Source organism: Mesitornis unicolor, unplaced genomic scaffold (assembly GCF_000695765.1).
Source record: "Mesitornis unicolor isolate BGI_N332 unplaced genomic scaffold, ASM69576v1 scaffold21156, whole genome shotgun sequence".
Classification (NCBI taxonomy): Eukaryota; Metazoa; Chordata; class Aves; order Mesitornithiformes; family Mesitornithidae; genus Mesitornis; species Mesitornis unicolor.
The window spans coordinates 43984-63226 of record NW_010191949.1 but is presented as its reverse complement, the minus strand read 5'-3'; the positions used below and the strand labels follow the sequence as shown (position 1 = coordinate 63226).

Here is a 19243-nt window from a genome sequence, read left to right as displayed (position 1 = left end):
CACTTTTGTATTACTTATGACAGCTCTTACTTGTGCACTTATGGGCTGAGATTTAGGGGAGAATGTATTTAAACAAAACCAAACCATTTCAGATAGAAAGCTCAGGGAAGAGCAAGCTCTCTTGCATCAGTTTCTCATTTCAGAAACCTGGAACTTCAGCCTTGGTTGGATGGTGTTTTCTGGTTCAAGTTGATCCCAGCAGTGACTGGCAGATTGGGTTTTGTACCCTGTAAACTGGAAGACCCTGAGTATTTCCTCAGAGCAGTGAAGTATCTCTTTTTAGAAAAGCAGATGGTATACTGTAGGTTGTTCTCAGTGTTTTGCTGATGACTTGTGTATTTCCAGAGCCATGGAGGACTTGGAAGAGAATACCACTGTCTTCTCCACCCTGAGATCCCTCAACAACTTTATTTCACAGCGTATGGGGGGGATGTCTGGGCTTGCCACGCCAGGATTGTCTCAAAGCTCCTTACAGATTCAGTACCAGCAGAGGGTGCAGGTGAGGTGTCCGCAGCTTGGTGATGTCTGCAGTATCACTTCAGTGTGGCTGTAGCTCCTTTTGATTCCAGGAGTCGGGATTGATTTAATTAAGATCTGACCATTCCTTCAGAAATTTATATTCATGCAAGTTCAATAATGGAAGCTTGCTTTTGGTCAGCACTGTAGAATCTTTACATTTTTTTAAGTGCCAGACATATTTACTTCTGTTTTGTAAAAGTTTCAGAATGGTCCTTTGAATTTCTTCCCTGCTTGTTATATCTGTATACCAGGTCAGGAAATTAAATTGTAAGTTGTTTTCATATTGCTGAACAAAGGAGCGATATATCTGTTAATATTTTTCTAGTAAGTCATTTGTTACCTTTTTTTTCTTTGCCTGGATGCATACTGGAGACTTGCATTGTGCTATGGCTTTGATGTGCTAACCAGTTGTGCTTTCTTGTCCGCTTCTGTTTGTATCCATGTGGGCTTTTTAACTTTTTTCTGTAAGTTGCCTTATGCACATAAAGCATGGAGTAAGTGGACATGTTGGATCATAAGGACTGTTTATGAGGCTGTAATAAAGTTTCTGTATTTTGTGTCTTGATATAATTTCTGTTTCAGTCTCTAATTATAAAATAAGCTTTGCACTTAGAATTTTGACAAGAACTTAGGCATTTTCTGTCTGGTACATCTCTGATTACAGAGGTGGTTAGAGGAGGCTGTCTCTGGTTAGAGAGTCTTCAGTAGCTGTGTGTTGAACATACATTGCTTAGATGAAGTATTCTGTTGATATTGTCTGTGCTGTAAGGTAAGTCGAATGAAAAAAAGAAGGGCAGTGTTGTAGCAGGTAGTAGAAAAACGTGTTGTTTTGCTCAGCAGTTAAATTTCATGGGAAGCACAATCTCTGCTTCTTGTTAGTTGAGCTGCTGTTACTTTTATGAGTCTTGGGGAGTTTGTCATTAACCTTTTTTAGGGAGAAAAGTACATTAGGAAGAGAAATACATTTTGTCAGAGTACCTCTAGAGTCTGTGTGAGAAATTCTGAATGAAGAACTTGAAATTAACTTCTTTCCAACTAGCACTGATTTGGTATGAGTTTGAGTGCGTTGTTGAACTCTTGGTTTCCCTGTCTGCAGCTGGCATGAGAAGACAAGTGCCACAAGTATGATGATAGTTTCTTTGTAATTTGTAAAATACCATGCAAGTGAATAGTACAGGGTGAGAGATAATATTATCATTGCAGTGCTGTTAATGGTGTATAATCTCCCTTTTCACACATGAACTGGCCAGTTGGAAGAACAAGCTGGGCAGATCCACTCCAAATCCCAGCTCCTGCAGGTGGAACGAGAGAAGATGCAGATGGAGCTCAGCCACAAACGGGCTCGCATTGAGCTAGAGAAAGCAGCTAACACCAATGCCAGAAACTATGAGGTAAGTATGACAGTTGCACATGGCTCAATATCACAAACCTGGGTCAAAACATACATAGTGCGTCTATGTTGGTGTTTTAGTTTTGATCAGGGATGTGCTCTTGACTTCTCCTGTGCCATTTGCAGTGATGTGCCTCAATGTGTCAGCTTTTTTTTGCATGAAGGTAAACTGAAGAATGCAGTTCAGAGGCTAACCTAGTGTTCTCCAACTGCCAGTGGACACTGTCTTCAGAGCAAGACTTCAGTGAATCTGCAGTAAATGCTTCTGGAATGCATTTATTGCAAATGTGGTGGTGTGGGTGTCGTTCCCAGCACCAACTGTTCTGCTCTTCGCAGTGCACTGCACTAACTTGCTAATGTACACAAGAGTGTGAACGTCAAAGTTGTGTTTGGTTGATAAACTCATGGTCTCATCGCTAGATTCTGCTAGTTTAGCACTGAAGTTGTCATGAGTAGCAATAACAAAGGGGATTTGTTCTTTGTTTCTCCCAGAAGTATTTAATCATTTTTCTCCCGGATGAATTTAAACTTCTGCTGGCACAATTGCAAGCATTTAGTTTGTGTGACTGTAATTAATTGGAATGACAGCAGTGCCAACCGTGCACTGTCACACAAGAGAGCTTGCACTGATAAAACAGTGAGCCTCAATTGAGGACTAATAGCTTTTACTGGTTTCTGGTTTTATGCCCGTAATATGTTTGCCTAACTATGTTACTGAAATAAGTAGTAGATCTGTGGGTTTTAGGATAATAAAGGTCTTATATGTAGCTGGTTATTTAAAAATAAATATTAAAAAAATAATAAAGCTTTGTTGTGTTTTACAAGGCTGCCGGGTGACAGATTTAGTGTGTAGCTGTGAAATAGCGAGCCAGTGACTGAAGTCCTAGTTTGTCTGAAGTCAGGTGATGTGGGATTAAGCCAGGAAGAGTTCAAACTGGAATGTAGCTGAGTCAGTCACAGAAACCCTTGAAATACTGGTACAGAAAAAGGAAACAGCACTAATTCAACATGGTGGTAATTACCCTGCTCAGATTCTGTGTGTTTTTGAGTCATGTGGATAAAGGTTTTAGGAACCTCTCGTTGCTTTGCATAATCCTTGTTTACTATGTAAATCTGTATCTCGATTTGCTTTGATTAGCAATGCAATTTATTACACTTTTTTTTCAATAAATGTTAATCAATTTGGGGTAGGAATAAACTGAAATGGTGTATGAAAGGTTGTCAGAGTGTAAAAATATTTATTGTATTCATTGATAGTACTGCACATTTAAACACAGTTTAGTTTCTATTAAATAGCTTCATACAATTTCCAGAAGTTGCAGAGGGAAGTTTGTCTTATTAACCCAACTGTTGAGATCTAAGTTTCTGAAAGTCAATTTGCTATGCATCGGTCAGCTTTAAATTGGAACATCAAATGTTTTCATGCTTGATCTGCTGGAGAGTGTGCAGTGGAGTCTATGAAGCCATGTCTGTATTCTAATATTCATGTTTTAATCTAAGAGTTTTGGAAGACTCTGAGTCTTAATTTTCCAGCTCCATTGCCCTGGGGAGTTCCTTTACATTGAGTTGCTTCTGGTAAGATTTTTTCTCTTGCTAGTGCAAAGGTTAAAGCTATGGTCTCAGGAACACTACTTCATGATGATGCCTTGGTGACCACAGTAATGAGGAATAGAGACAGGAGAAATTAAAACGGCTTTGCCTTTGTGTTACTTTCTTCTTATGTCTCTTTGCATTTTTTTTCTTTTTGCAAGCGAGAGGCTGACCGTAACCAGGAGCTGCTCACGCGCATAAAGCAATATCAGGAAAGGGAAACAGAAGCTGAAAATAAACTGAAAGAACAAGTAGAGATGAACAAATCCTATAAGAAGAGCATGGAGACAATGAGTAAGAAGCTGCAAGAGAAGGAGAGCAAATTAGCTGAAGCTAATGAAGTAAGAACACAGTAATTTTTTTAATCCGTTCAGAGCTTCAGGTGACTGCAGTTCTTGTGAATTGAAAATGCCCTCTTTGATTTAAAAAGAAACAAACAAATCAATTGAAATCACTGTGTTCATTATCTGGAAATTAAAAAACCCTGTTGGTGTGCATCTTTGCTGTCAAAGTTTAGAACCTAACCATGTCCAGACTCAGAAGATGTTGCTGTGTTAATTAACAATGAGAAGAGATTTCTTAGACAGGTTTATATGGAGAAGGATGAAAAAAAGTGCAAGGCAACATACAGCATCTGGTGAGGTTACATGACACTGAGTGAAGAAAGGCAAAGTGATGGAGGAAGTAAGATACGAAGGTGTTCAGGGAAGTAGGAAGAACTGTGGAGTGGATGACCTGAGAGTTATGTACTAAGTACATCTTCCCAAAGTGTCTTAAATGCCTCTGTGTTCCACTGTAGAATGAATGCTTTGATAATAATTTCAGTTCTTTCAGATGAATGGACCGTCTTCTCAACCCTCAGCCTTTTCAGATACCGTTGTAGTTAAGTTCAGCTAGTTAATTTGTAACTTTGCTGTTTTGTTTGGTTTCCTGCACCAGCTGTAGATCAACTAGGACCACTAAGTCCTTAAGCCTTCCTCCTGCCTAGATGTCACTGAAAACATATCTATGTAATAAAGCGGGTAAACAGGTGCCAGCATGCCAGTTACCAGTGATTAAAACCAGGGAGGGAGTGATGGCACATGAGAAAAACTAAACCCACGTGTGGAATGTGTGCTGCAGTTCTGTTTGTGTTCTTTTTATTTCCATATCCATCAGTATCAAGATGAGATCCCTACATGCTTCTCTGTCTAGAAAGCATCCTAGATATGGAATGTTTTGAGATTTTTTTCTCTTTTTCTCTGTTAAAGGAGGCTGAGTAATGTAACAAACTTGTGAGTTTTTCTTTAGAGTTTAGATATTTTAGAATTTTTTTTTTGTTTAAACTGTTTGCCTCTGCTTTTAAGGAAACCATAATGCTTCTGGTATTTGGTTGAGGCAAACCCAGACATTTTCAATTTTAAAACCCAGACAAAATATATTTGGAATGGTTGTGAAATAATTTTTTTACTTGAGTATATATACTTGTGTTTTATCATCATCTAGCTTTGAAGCTTGATATTTTTCATGCCAGTTTGAGGTCACCCACTTAATAGATAATGGAAGTGACAATTTGGCTGGCAGATGAAAGCAACTAAATGATTGTCTCTTGCTTTTGTTTTTGAGGTGAATTTGCAGGTCTGAAGGTTTACAAGAGTGTGGCATTGTTTCTAGATTCAGTGTTGGTACGTTTTAGTTGGATATGATTTCTGTCTATCACTATTCCTGATGTCCAGCTTGGATACTCATAGCCATGTGTGTTTATTCTTTCTTTCCATTAATTCAGACAATCACTGTATTAAAAGGGAAAATATCAGAGCTGCAATGGAATATAATGAATCAAGAAATGCAGATGGCAAGCCAAGACTCTCAGAAGCAGGAGCTGATGGAACAGCTGGATGTTCAACATAAGTAAGCAGGGGATGAATGACTGTAGGGAGAAAAAGGCAAACAAAAGTTCAGTCTTCTGCAGCTGTCATTACTCAAAAAACTTTCAACAGCGTTTGATTTCCACTCTTCAAAGGGGTTCTTTGATCTGGATGTGTAGGTTTTAACCGTTGTTTGAAACTAGCTCTGAGGTGCAATTTAATTGTACCTTGAGAAAAAAAAATTCTTGAGCTTAACATCCCAGCAATGTCTCATGTTCATGGTGGAGAGTTAACAGAAGGCTTGTGGGTGGGAAAGGCTTATCTGAACTTCATAGACAGGATGGAACAAAAATATCACACCGTAAATCATAGTTGAGGGGTAATTGAAAGTTATGAGTGTATTTTCCCTTGCTTATGAAGTTCGACCCTTCAGTTTCAAAGATGTTTATTTACTGTGTATGTATCTTGGTCAGTTTCAGAGTGAAAGTGGCTTGATTTTTGGGTATTTCTTTTTAGTAAAAATGGGTATTTTTATCTCTGAACTAGAGGGAGATGGTATGAGTGTGAAACTCTTGGAGAGACAGTCTCCTATAACTACCGTATGCCTTGTTAGTGGTGTTTGAAAATGTTTGGCAGAGATGCTTCTGGATGTCGGTTGTGGTTATTTGTTGCATGTGATTCCTGGATGCTAAATGCCTCTTTCATCTACATCTGATAGGAAATGGCAAGAGGCTAGTCAGCAAATCCAGACATTACAAGCAAACCAATCCCTACTCACAGAATATGAACAGAAGATTAAGGTAAGAAACTCCGTGGCCTATATAAGGCTTTAGTTTTTAATTTCATCCATGGAAGAACAGAACAATGGTTTTGTGGTTTTCTTTTTTTAAATTACTGCTGGAGAAATAAAAGGTTTGTTGTGCAAGAATCTGATCTGGTGGCCAGCAAGAGCTGAAGATGGCTAAATCCAATTGGATGGACCAGGCTATTTACAATTAGCCTTAACGTGACACTCTTTGCCTTTGTTGTATCAATTGATTGGAAAAAACATCTGCCTGTGCATTCTCTAGAGGTGCTTTATATCCTTATGCAGTGCTCTAGGTGAATGCTCTGTTTGATCTCATGCCAGAGCACCGTCTGTCAGTGTTTTAGAGCAATATTTTTTTCAAATGGTGGAGGATGACTCTAGTAGCTACAGCTATTTTTCTGCTTACTAGAAAATCCTTCCTCTGGAGTTGGGTTTTGCTCTTTTAAAAAGTGCAATTACTTGCAAGGTTTCAAAACTGACTTAAATCTGAGTATAGAGATGCTTTGTGTCCTTTCATATTAACATGTAGTTTGGTGGGAGTGTATCTTTTTCACTTGTGTTATCTTCCTGGGAGAGGCAGGTGTGGAGAGTTCACACAGAGGCTGATAGGGGCATTGCCTGTCCTTCTCAAGTAAAGCTACAATGAAAGCCAGCCTCTTTGCAAGGAGACTCCCTCCTGCAGTCAGAGCCATTGAAAAGAAAGATCAGGAAACAAGATACCAGACTGCAGTACAGCTCTAAATAGACTTAGCTTTTTTTTTTTTTAAAGCACAACATTTACCCTAAATTCTTGCAGGCCATCAGTGTGCTTCTCTTTGCACTTTATTGACAGAGAGATAGACAACAAGAAAATCACAGATTTGGTTTAGTCAATAAAAGGAGCTCCTTTTAATGATTAGCAGAGATCTTTTTTGTTACGAACTTAGTACAGGTGTAAAGCAGAGATCAGCCCAGGTGTTACAAGTGGAACAAGAGTCATCCCTGCTTTGAGCAGTGGGTTGGGCTAGATGACCTACTGAGTTCCCTTCCAACTTCATTTGAGTCATTGATTTGGGTTTAAAAAGTACAATGGAGAAGTAGCCAAGTTCCAAGTTCATAATTGCTGTCCTTTTGTCATCCCATGTTTTCCAGGATCTGGAACAGAAGTTGTCCCAGCAGGAACATGATGCTCTAATTGTCAAGAATATGAAAGCAGAACTGGCCCGTTTCCCAAAAATGGAGCGGGAATTGCGCCAACTCAGGGAGGAAAATGCCTACTTCAGGTGAAAGAAGGGTTCAGTTGTTGAGAGGGTTATCTGTTCTTCTGTACTTTCTACAATTGCACTATATGCACTTTCAAATCCCTCTGTAGGGGGTCTGTATGGGAAACTTTAGAAGGAAGTTTAAATATTTCGTATAAATACTGTGTATGAATTGAGCAGTGTTGTGGTTACTGGATGAGGAGATTTGACAAGATGCAGGTAATCTTCCTGAACACAGCGAGAGTGCATTGATTGTTCTGAATAGTGATACCTGTTTGTTAGAACAAAATTCAGTGTTAAAAGATAGTAATGAACACTATATAGGTTTGGGAAAGAAATCCCTGTAGAGAAAAGAGACAACTGAACATTTCTGTAATAACTGTTTTTGCTTAGTTATTGTTACTGCTCTTTTAAAGTCCTGTTGTTCCAGTGTAATGTTGGGAAAGTCTTTTGTTTATCTGAGTGCTTTAGAAATTTATAGCCCTCGATGGAGTCCAGTTTTTGGATTTCTGAAGTGGCAATTAATTTGAAAAATAAATTCCTATGTGCTGTGAAATAACTGAGCTTAAAATTGAATTGTTTTTGGTTTTGGGTTTTTTTTAGAGTTAATTTAATTTCCAACTTTTGGTGCATCTTTTTTTAAAAAAAGCCTAAATTAAATGAGCCATCTTGCCAGCTTTTTCTTATTCTAAAATGAAATAATTTCCCTTGGCTTTGTTCTTGTTAGTGTTTCATTATAATTTTAAATTGTTTATCTTGGCATCTTTTCTCATGCTTGTTTTTTGTGCACAGAAACCTGATATCTACAGATTAGAGGTCATATTTTTTGAAACTGTTTTATCTCACCCTTGAATACCTCTATTAAAGTAAAAAGCAGTCTTAATGTTTGTTCAGTCATCACAGAGTACTCAAAAAGCCCAAGTGTCTACCACTTGCTGTGTTCCAACCCTGCATTCAGCCTGACTGAAGATCAGAGTTGGGAGACTCTTGCTACCCTTCACGCTGTTTTGCCAATCAGTAAAGCAGATACAAAACTTCAGGTTATTTGGACATAATTAGGACAGCACTCAGAGTAGAAAAAATCAGTTCAATAAAGCTGCAGGGGTTTGGTTTGGTTTTTTTTTTGTAGTGTAGCAGTGGCTTTGCAGTGAAGGTTATAGAAGTGAATCTGTTGAATGTCATAACGTCATTCAATGTCATTTGATTCCCTTGTAATTCCTTGTGCATCTGGAAGTTTATGAGTGAATTGAGTCGCATAGCTCTTTAATCATTGTTTCACTTTTCACCATAGGGAAATGAAAGAAAACAACGGACTGCTTAAAGAGGAGGTAGAAGGTCTCCAGAGAAAACTGGAACGCTATGAGAAAGTCCAAGCACAGCTAGTGACTGTTGAATTGGAAAATGAGGTGAGGCGCTAGAAATATTTTGTGGATGAGCAGAATAGGGGTTTCCTTTGTTGCCTGTCCTGCCTTTTAGGCTCTTTATGTATTGCATTAGTTGAGATACGATACCTCTTTTAATTAATGTGTTCACACCAGGCATTCCCAAAGTTAAGTGTCAACATGAGGGGAGCTATGGCAATGAAGATGAAAAGGCAAAATATCTGCTGTTCAGCTGGAGATTTTCTGTAAAGAACAGTCTCATCATATTGTCTTTTTTGGCTTTGCTGTTTCTCTTTCACCTGTCTTCTGCTGGAAATGCTTTTATTGGCATCAAGCTCTGCCCAGACATGGTGTTGCTAAAAAGTGTGTGGTAAGAATCTAGATGCATGCTTGGATTACTGCCAACGCTAGCATTGCCGGAATGTGGTCTCAAATAAGACTGTCTTACTTCCATCCTGCCCAAGCATACAGTGAATTGTCAAGAGATTAACTGAAATGTGTAAACTTGTTGATCTGCAGAAATATGCTGGTGTCTGAACAGGTTTAGATAACACTAGCTGGTATTGACTGAAATTAAAAAGCTGTAGGAGGAACAGGAAGAGGGGAAATGGACACTTCAGCTGCTTCAGAAATGGTGTTGAGGATACAACTTGTTTTATTCCCTGCTGCCAAGAGTCTACAAGGTCTAGTACAGTGATGGTAGCTCACAGGGTTAGATCATCTGTAGGGGTGGAGTGTAACATGGGTTCTGTGTGTTACAGAGCTGTAGTGACAGGGCTGGAGAATCACAACGCAAAGTGCTAGGTAAGATGATCATGAAATCCACAGGAGGAAAAAGGGAGACACTGAGTTTGAATGGAGAATTATGAGAAGACTGGAAAATGAGCTGTTAGAACATTTGTTTCTCTCTAACTCTTCTTTTGATGTCTACTTTAGAAACTTCTGGGAAAATTAAAAAGCTGGGAGAAACTGGACCAGAGCACTGGCTTGAATATCAGGTATGTGCTCGCAGCTGTGGAAAGAGGTAAAAACTCTTCAACCACTTTCCTTTCCTCTTAATAATCTGATCTCTGAAGTGTGTTGATTGCAATTTCTTGCTATCTCTTCATGTGGAAGCTCTTCCAGTACTTTTTGTCATATATGATAAGTAACATAAGTTATAAACTGTTGCAAAGTATCTTTGGGAACTAACAAATGTTTTTCACCGAGTCAGCTTGACCAATGTCTCTGAGGCCAAGGTGCAAAATTGAGTTCTTTGAACTTCTTGCATATAGCTTACATTTATGTTTAGTTAGAGATTCTGCTAGCTTAATATGTGAACTTCCAAGAATTTCAGGATATGTCCAAACAAGAGAGTGTATGTTACTTGAAACAAATTGTTGTAAATGTGATTTCTTTGAAATCTGGATATCAAAATAAACTGTAGGATTATGTTATGACTTCCCTAAAACAGCTGAAGAACAGTTGTTAATTATTTTATCTAATGAGAAATTGAATAAACTCAGTTTCTTATAAAAGGGGGAACCTCCATTCTCCATGCCCCAAATGGTGTTTTGGGTCACCAGCCGCTCTCTTTGTGTACTGTTACTTAACAACTGGCATCTGGAGCACTGAACCAGATTTTTTAAGGTCTCTGGTATGTATGTGATTTAAAGAAGGGCTGGAAACGGTGCATCTGATCATTTTCTTCCACTGCAGAAAGTGTTCTGTGTAGCTGTTGTGCTTTTGTGTGTTGTATGTTTCAGCACTGCTTTATTTTCTCTAAATATTTACATTTTTGTTATGCTAGAAGGAGAGATGCTTCTTTGTAAATAACTGTCTTGATACGAGCATTATAGTACAGATCACCTTTCATATTACATCAAGGCCTGAGGTGCAACATGAATCGCAGAATCTAATTTTACCTATTTGTTTCTTTACTCCATTTGTTACACATGCCCAACAACAGAGCTATGTCTGCACACTGCTGGGTTTATTTGGAAGTAGGAGAGTTGCGGTATGCGTGTATGGTTTGGGCACACTACTGCCTCATGTAAAATATACTTGTGTTCAACTTGGGAAAGCCCCCTTAATTTTCTCAGTGTTTTCTGTTTAATGAGGATAATGAACCTTTTTCTAGAGGCATGCTAGAACGAAGCATGCTTGAGATTCTCTCCTGCATCTGCTGAGGATACATACATTTAGCTGAAGTTAGAATAAATCTATGGCAAAGAATGGACAGAAATAGTATGAATCCTTTTCACAAAACCTGTTCTATCAGACAGTGTAGTAAAAGCTTTTTACTTACCTCAAGCTGTTAAAGGTTTAATGAGGTAATTTCACAGTGGGAGAGAAATGGAACCAAGTGATTCTGCCTGTTGAAGTATAATAACTCCTTCATTTAAAATCAGAATATTCGCTGTAAAGTGTTGGGTTTTGATTGGGCCATATTGTTTAGCGCTATTAGTGGCGTCTTCTGATACAGAAAAAGGAATTGCTCTTGAGAAAGATCATCTTTTGCATCCAGTTGTAGGAAGTGGAACTGGATGACTCCCCCCTCCCTCTTTTTTTTGTTTGTTTTTTTTTTTTTTTGTTGCTCAGACTTCTTGCAGCATGAATTATGTTCATTCTTGGTCAGGAATATGAAGATGATGAGAGATCATTGTCCCAGTCAGGTTCCTGGAGTATGCCGTTGGTGATAGTTTGAGAAGTGTTAATTGCTCATCTCGCAGCAGAAGAAAATAGGAACAAGTTGGGTTGTTGTCCCAGAGAGCCGGAGTAATGCGCTGTTTGCTAATAACTAGATAAGCAACAAAGAAGGGAATGCATTAGTATTTCTCATCTTTTCTTATCACATTCTTTATTGCTACAGAGAATGTAAGGAAAGTGCATACAGCGTGTGGAGTTTTAGGCAAGGATGCCTTTTCATTTCCTTCAGCACTTCCACAGGGCTTGTTCTGTGTCTGCTCTCGGTGGTTTCTTTTCACTGATTGCTTAGTCCCAGCAGGCTTTTTGTCAGATTGGCTTATGATCAGAACTATGAGTGTAATTTCAAGTGTAATTTTATGTAATAATACTTGGAAAGGAGGTGCAGCTTTTAGGAGTGTAGTGGTAATCCTACTGTTTTAGTATTGGCTTCTTTTTTGGTAACTGTGAAAGAGCCAAGTGCTTATAATGCTTCACCTTTTTGGGGGAAAACAAGTTCATTAACAGTTTACTCAAAGACTAACCGTACGTTTGCCAGTTCTGGATTCTACTTGTAAGCTCTTGGGTCTTCCTCTTACTCTCATAAACTATGGGAACCAGGACAGGTTTAGCTCTAGAGCATGTTGGGGTGTTTGCATTGGTGGTATGCAGTGTTCTTCCCAGAATGTGCCTATGGAGTTATGCCTGCCTTATACAAATGCTATAGAACGTGTTTATAAGCTGCACCTTACTCAGATAATAAAATAATACATACCATGTATAGTTCATGTATACATATTATGAATCTACATAATCTTTTTTGTGTTCAATTCTACGTCCTTTTGGTATCTTGATCCTCTTACTGCCTACTTTCCAGTGTAATTGGCTCTGTCTTTTATCTTGGATGTAGTTTTGTCTTGTAGGTGTTTTTTGCATGTTATTGTTACGCTGCCAGGGATTTTCATACATTTATCATGAGTTGCTCTGACTTGGTATTCTTGCTGGAGAATTTGGTTTCAATTGTAAAAGGAAAAAACACTACATTTTGAAGTTCTTGCTTTGCAAGTAGAAAGTCTCGTTTATTTCAAAGTTTGTTTCCTTTGAGAAGGATATTAATGTATGGATATTGTAGGACTTTGTTATTAGGAAAGAGTTGTGTTGAGAAAACAAGCTGCTTGTACTCTGTCTCTCCAGGATGTGCTGATGCAGTTTGTATTTCTTCAAAATCCAGTATCTGTGTAATTGAGTTGTTGACCATCTTCACTGAAGAAGCATGTTAATCAGAACAGTCTTGGTTGTTTTTTTTCAGAGTTGGACTATTATCTTGGAGATATTTTCCAGGTAGTTTCTTGAATGCCATTAAACAACATGTATTTTAACAGAAAAATATTTCTGGAAGGTTGCAAGAAAAGGGGGGTGGTTTATTTGGACGGCAGTGAGCAAAAACACCCACGAGATGGAGTCCTTTCTCCTGCTGCTGGAGAAAACTGGTGTTCTGCTCCAGAGCAGGCTCAGCCTGGTGTGAAAACCATCAGCTGGTTACATTAAGAAGGGTCAACTACTGTAAGGGAAATTCTTCACTGTTGCTATCAAATCTTAAAATCTGTTTAATGCTGCATGCCTGCAGTTGCTGTCTCCTTGTCCAGCGCTTAGGGTAGTGACTTGGTGTGAAAAAGCCTTGTACATATTTCGCTAATGACAGGCAGAGCAGGGTTTTGCTGAAAAGTTATGCAGATTTGTGAAGGCTCACAGATGGACCACGAGCAACAGCTTCAGAGGAGTTTCAGTCCTATGATATTTTTGGAGACAAAAAATAGTAAGGTATGGGGTTTTTTGTTTTGTGGTTTTGTTGTTTTTGTTTATTTGTTTTGGGTTTTTTAATTAGAAGTACTAACTATATGAAGCGTTTACATTTTCATTTGCTGGGTTCAAAGATCTTTATATACACAGTAGAATTATTTTATGTCAGTGATAGATTTACGATGTCAGAGTAATCAAGGATTGGAAAGTAATCAAATATATTGATAATGACGTATTTAAGTACGTCTTTCCTTTCTCAGGCACCATTTTCTGTTGCAAATAGTACTGTCAGTGTTTGTGTGTGGAAGACAAAGCAGAAGATTTTGTTCATATTACTTCTCAGAATAATCTTCCTTATTTCCATGCCCATCACAGGAAAGCAATGAGAGGTCAGCTGTCCTTTTCTGAAGGGCCATGGAATACAGTATGGAAATTAAAGGTGAGGCCCACGTATCAGAAAGAGAAGTGGTGTGCTTGGACTCTTCTGTGTTGCTCAGAGGCTCCAGTCATAGTCTTGGACGTTTTTGAGTTTCATCCAGCTGTGGTTATACGGGGAGGCAGGTCTCAGCCGCTGATGCCTATAGGGACTCTGAGGTTTAATGAAGCGTGGGTCTGAAGAGCACCTATAGTCATCCTTCAATTTGCAAGTGTAAATTTAGTTGTCTTCAGTGATGATATTGCATTAAGCTGGTATAGCTGTTTCGCATGCCTGCTGCCCAGGCCTGTAAAGAGAAGTGCAGATTTGACAGGAATTCAGGCCAATGCTTGAGGACCGTTTTCAAGCAGAGGAGCCTGGCAGCTGCAGACAGCAGACACTGATCTGCTGACCTGTTGCCCCGAGCCAAAGAAGTGAACCTGTTAATGCTGACCTGGTTTTCTTTCGGAAGCATCTGTGGGTGTGCTGGCTGGCTGACAAGTCTTGGGGACTAGCTTCCTGCCATGTCTGAGACCAATTAAGAAGAGGAGATGGTGTGAATGTGTGTGCATTTCCTCCCTAAGAAAGGGTTTAATTAAGTGGCAAGCATCTCTATTTAGTACAGTGGTTAGCGCAGTTGTAATTTGTAATTACACAGGTGCTATGCTCAGTACGGGAAGTCCTTCTATGCAGATTCTGCTTTTGGAGTTGGGGGAAGGGAGGAGAAAGGAGGGAAAAGGGAATCAGATTTCTTGATTCTGCATTTAGTGGTGGATTAGTGCTCTTTTTTTCAGTGAATGGAAGAGAAGGGAGAATATTGGAGTTCTCTGCTTTCCTTTTTGAATCTTGATTAACTATGCTTAGCAACTCTGCACTCTTTTCCATCTAAGGCATTGAATATCTTTGCAGTAGTGAATGAAGCTCATAATCTTCTCCTTTCTCACAAGGTAGTAATTTACCTTTCTCTGAATGTCCATTATGAATAAGTGGTTACTGGTTTTAAAAAAAATCTGTTGACAGATATACAAAGCAGTGCATGCTGAAATAATCTGAATTACTCATGTGCATTTCTGGGTACTTAATTAACTACAACCAATCAAGACAGGACTGGGGGTTACTGTTGCTAGTTCTAGTAATGCCATAATTCTGGCATGATTGCTCCGTAGTTGGGCAGATATTTTTATTAGAGTGGCCTGTTGTGGCCCTTTGGTCCTTTGTCATCAATCAAGAAATCAATCTGAGCAAAAGCATTTGGTGGTGGCTGCTGTCTGTAACTGTGCCACTGACCTGAACCTAAGTGCCAATCGGTGTTTGGGGAGTGAGGGTGTGGGTTTGTATGGTTGACTATGGTGGCCCCCTCTTTTAGAATTGTCTTTGATTGGAGAAGAAATTAGAGTTAGCATAGTATGAGGATATTGAAACTTCATTTTGTACATCTAAGTTTCATGTAAGTAATTGTAATTTATGATCTGTGAGCACACTGAAAATTGCATGACTGCGGTTGACAAGATTCCTGATGTGAAACAAGCTGTCTCATCACAGTGGGAATTCCCAGGGCACCAAACAGGGAGATAAACACTAGTAGTGGGAAAAACTAATTAAAAAAACCAAATAAACACAAACCAACCCAAACAAAATCAAACCAAACCAAAATGAAACTTACAGTTAGGAGGTCTCAGCTTATTTCCTGAAAGAATTATCTGCCCTTGTCCTGTATAGACACAATAGTACATTTTACAGCTGCTTGTAACAGCTTCGTTTTGTCATTGAAATTTCTGCCTTCCACTGCAGTTGAACGATTGATAAATGTTAAAGAATTTGCTCTGTGAAGAGGGCCAATCAATGCGGGTCGCCAATATTCTGTAAAGTCCCTCAAAACAGCATTTTCTGCTGGCTTCTGCACGGGATGGATTTCATGTGCATTTCTCTTGCATAGCTCTGCCAGAACAAGTTGGTCTCAACTTGGAGCAGTTCTGCCATTGCTGTCACCTGGGTCTTCAGACTTGAGTGTCTGCGTGACACTGTTCTGTTCCTACCTGGTGCTTTATGGCTCTATGAGCACCGCAGCTGAAGGAGGCTGTCCCACATAGCAAAAAGTGGTCTAGAATAGAAAACAGCTTTCAGCCACAGCAGTTTCCTCAACAGGTTTAATGTAAGGATGTGTTGTCCCAAAGCATGGCAGAGAAAGTGGGAGTAAGCAGCCAGAGTTGGAAGGGATGATGAGGATAATCATTGTGCTTATTCAGAAATAAGAGTTACATGCTCAGTATTTTTAGGACTTTAATATGTGTAAAAGATGAAAGCATTGCTTTAGAAGCATTAAAAATATTCCTGAGGGAGAAGTGCCTGAACAGTTCCAAAGGAGACCTTTGTCTTTACAGGGTGAAGGAGAAGTTTCAAGAAAAAACTTAATTATGGTTGTCTTACAATAATTGTAGGAGTACTAAAGCCACCATTCTTGACATAGAGAAATCTTGAAGGAAGCTGTCGCCTATTGAATGTGGCATGCAGCATATGCTGGAGTGTTGCTCTAAGCTCTTCTGTTCTTTGTTATACTGTTATCTTATGTTAAAATGTACATTATTCTTCATTTGCCACAGTGCCTTAGGTTTTAGCTTTCCTTGACAGAATGCTTTTTGTGTGTGGTAGGGAGAAAATGTTCCTTTGTAATTTCAAAATTTGAAGCTGCAGTTTTCAGAGTAGGCAGAATGCAGTTTTGGGAGACTTTAGGCCATGTTGGGGTGTTTGAAAGGAGTAATGTATTTAAATATGATGTTTGGAGGCCTGATGTCAAATCTCTGCTTTAGCCAGAGTTTAGACTTCTCACATTCTCATGGTGTTGATCCACTTAATTTTAATATGGCAGCCATCTGTGCTGCTTTTCATAGATGTCTTAAAATATTGTAGGTCTGTTCCTGCCAATACTTCACTGAAATGCTGGGCAGAGCTTCCTGCCATATAGTTTTCCTATCTGATATTAATTTTCTCCAAAAAATGTTGTACTTCTTTCTGATGTTCAAAAATATTAGTGCCCTTTCTCTTTTGCAATTAATGCTTTTATTTCCCTTTCAGTATGTCAGAGTAATAAGTCTTCAGGCTAAAGGAAAGATAGGAAGAGTGTAAAACATAACCTAGTACCTAAACAGACTGAGGCTGTAACGTATAATCAGAGAATCAGAGTGAGAAGTGAGCAAGCTCACATCAAACATGTGTCTGTCCTTGCTTTGCATTTCAAAGCTCTGGGAACAGTTGAAGACACTGTCTTTGCAGGATCACAGATGTAGCATTCAGGAGACGGAGAAAACAGTTGAACAAAAGCTTAGCATAAGGTCCATCTTCTTTGTGGAAGAATAATTTGAGGAACTTCAGTAGTTCGCCTACAGGAAATGTATGGAGAATAATGAAGTGGGAGAGAAGATGGGTGATTCTTACTAGGGTAATAAGAACTTTGTTTGTGAAGAAAGTAAGTGAAGATACCAATGGACCCTTTTTTAGTGGAAAATATCACTTCTTTAACCACTGACTCTCTTTAGCAGAATCTAGAGCATTATCCCAGCTTGAATGTAGGGTGCATTTCCCAAAGCGAAGAACTTTAGGCTCTTTTTCTGCTAGGAGCAGGAGTGGTTTTAGAAATCTCTGTTGGTGGTGTCTTCTGCACAGCAGGAGATTTGTCTGCCACAGGGGACTCACCAGTCAGATACTTCATTCTGTGTTGCTGCCATATTTCTTGCAAGTAGTGTTTGAGATGCTGTTGAAAAACACTTGGGTAAAAGTAGCTTGCTTTCTTACTGCATGTAGTGACCCATGTTATGTGTAAATGGCTTGAACTTAGGTGCTCACTCTGCTGTGAAGGAGAAGCTTTCAAAAATACATACACTTTTATAAAGAGCCACTTTCCTTACATTAAGCAGTCCTGTTTGCCTTAAAGTGAAATTATCATTTAAATAGCAGAGACTAATCAGCAAGAGGGTGGTTTGCTACTGTCAGAGAGCTCAAATGCCCGTGTTTGATTTTCATTCAGCCTCTCATTTGGTCATTTCCACAAACCCAATAACCACTATAATTTCTAGCTCGTTTTTAATTTCACCTTTCCATTTTAGCATCTTTCAGAATTTCAATTCTAATCTGCTGGGGTTGTCAACGTGCTGTGCCTTCCCTCTCCCTTAGATGTGCAGGGTATTATACCTCATTTATCCCCAAAGTTTTGATTTTGCAGGGAAACTTTTAAGCAAAAATGTGAAAATGGATCCTGTACGTGCTTACTGAGGATGATTTTGTTTTTGTGTAGGAATGCATTTTTCAAAACCCTTTTCAAAACCACAGGCCTTTTCTAAGTACAAACAAACCGAAATGCTTCAGTAAGTATTCAACCTCTTGTATTGTGCTGCTTCCTTGTACTGATGGGCATGGCCTTCATCTATAGGGCAAGGAATCTACCTTGTTCATCGGATCAAGTAGTATCAAGATGGTTTGTGCCGCACTAATGTAAGAGGTATTTTGTTTAGAGAAATTATTATGTTACAAATAAAGCAAAATAGATCTCATTTATTTGAACTTCACCAAAACATTTGATCAAGAGAGCCATTTGGGAAAGTATAAACCATGCAGAAGAAGATGGACATTAACAGAAGCATCGTAGAGTGTATAAGGAATTGTTTAAGCAGGGATAGGTTTAGTATTTTTGAAAGGAAAATGCAAGGATAAGTAGAATTCCTCAAAGATTAGCCTTAGGCTCTGCTTTATTTAGTAATTCTGTTAATGGTTTTGGTGCAAAAATTTGGTGTGTGCTGATAAAACTTGGCTAATGATGCCAAGTTCAGGGGATTCATAAATACACAAAAGCTGGATGTGCAGAACTGAGTGACCCTAAGGATTAGAGTAAAGAAGTGGGACAAAATTCAGTGAAAGAAAACACAAGGCTCCACGGAATTGGGAGCTGAATAAAAACTTCCTTTGTAAAATATGGCACATGCAGTGGAAAGGACTAAAAGAAGAGCTAAGTACTTATTTACAACAGGAGGGCTGTTAATTCTCACACATAGGATACATCAGGAGAAAAACCTTGAACCGTGAAAGTGTTCAAGTCCTCCGTAGATGGCCTGGAAGATGCTTCGTAGAGTTGTGGCCACCCACTGTGGAGGAAGATGGTAGGGACCAACTGCAGACATGGGTTGCTGAGCCCCCTGAACCACTGGTGAGTGGGAGGACTGGTCTCCTTTCCCACCAGTGAGAAAAAGAACCATCTCTACTTAATACTAGCATTGGCATTTACATCAAATTGCTGTAACCCTGTCATGAATACAGCTAGAAGGAAGAACTTTCAGAAAGACCAAGTTGTGAATGCAGCTCCCAGTGGACTCAGAAGTACACCAATTACTGCCTCTAAGTGGAAGAAGTAACTTGAGTTCCTAATAGCAAGAAACCAGATAGGACCTAAACCAAAAGACCCTTTTCAGTCCCACTTTTCTGTGAATGCATAGGTGCCAATCTGTAAGCAAGAGAATGGGTTCAAGAATAGGAAGAGTGGAGCAGTGATTTTTAATTTGGAATTGCAGACGTTGTTTAATACCAGGGTTCTGGAAACCAC

The 19243-nt window shown here is 39.1% G+C and overlaps 1 protein-coding gene across 1 annotated transcript in view; it reads left to right on the top strand.

Annotated features, from left to right (window-relative positions):
• Window positions 1-349: 349 nt before the first annotated feature.
• Window positions 350-19243, top strand: part of MAD1L1 (MAD1 mitotic arrest deficient-like 1 (yeast)) — a gene marked incomplete at its 3' end in the record, with an annotated part of 37131 nt that continues 18237 nt past the window's right edge. Inside the window, exons 1-8 of the mRNA XM_010186905.1 lie at window positions 350-499; window positions 1770-1910; window positions 3661-3840; window positions 5265-5389; window positions 6065-6146; window positions 7286-7416; window positions 8687-8801; window positions 9714-9775. Coding sequence (XP_010185207.1) covers window positions 350-499; window positions 1770-1910; window positions 3661-3840; window positions 5265-5389; window positions 6065-6146; window positions 7286-7416; window positions 8687-8801; window positions 9714-9775 — 986 coding nt within the window. The remainder of the gene's footprint in view (window positions 500-1769; window positions 1911-3660; window positions 3841-5264; window positions 5390-6064; window positions 6147-7285; window positions 7417-8686; window positions 8802-9713; window positions 9776-19243) is intronic.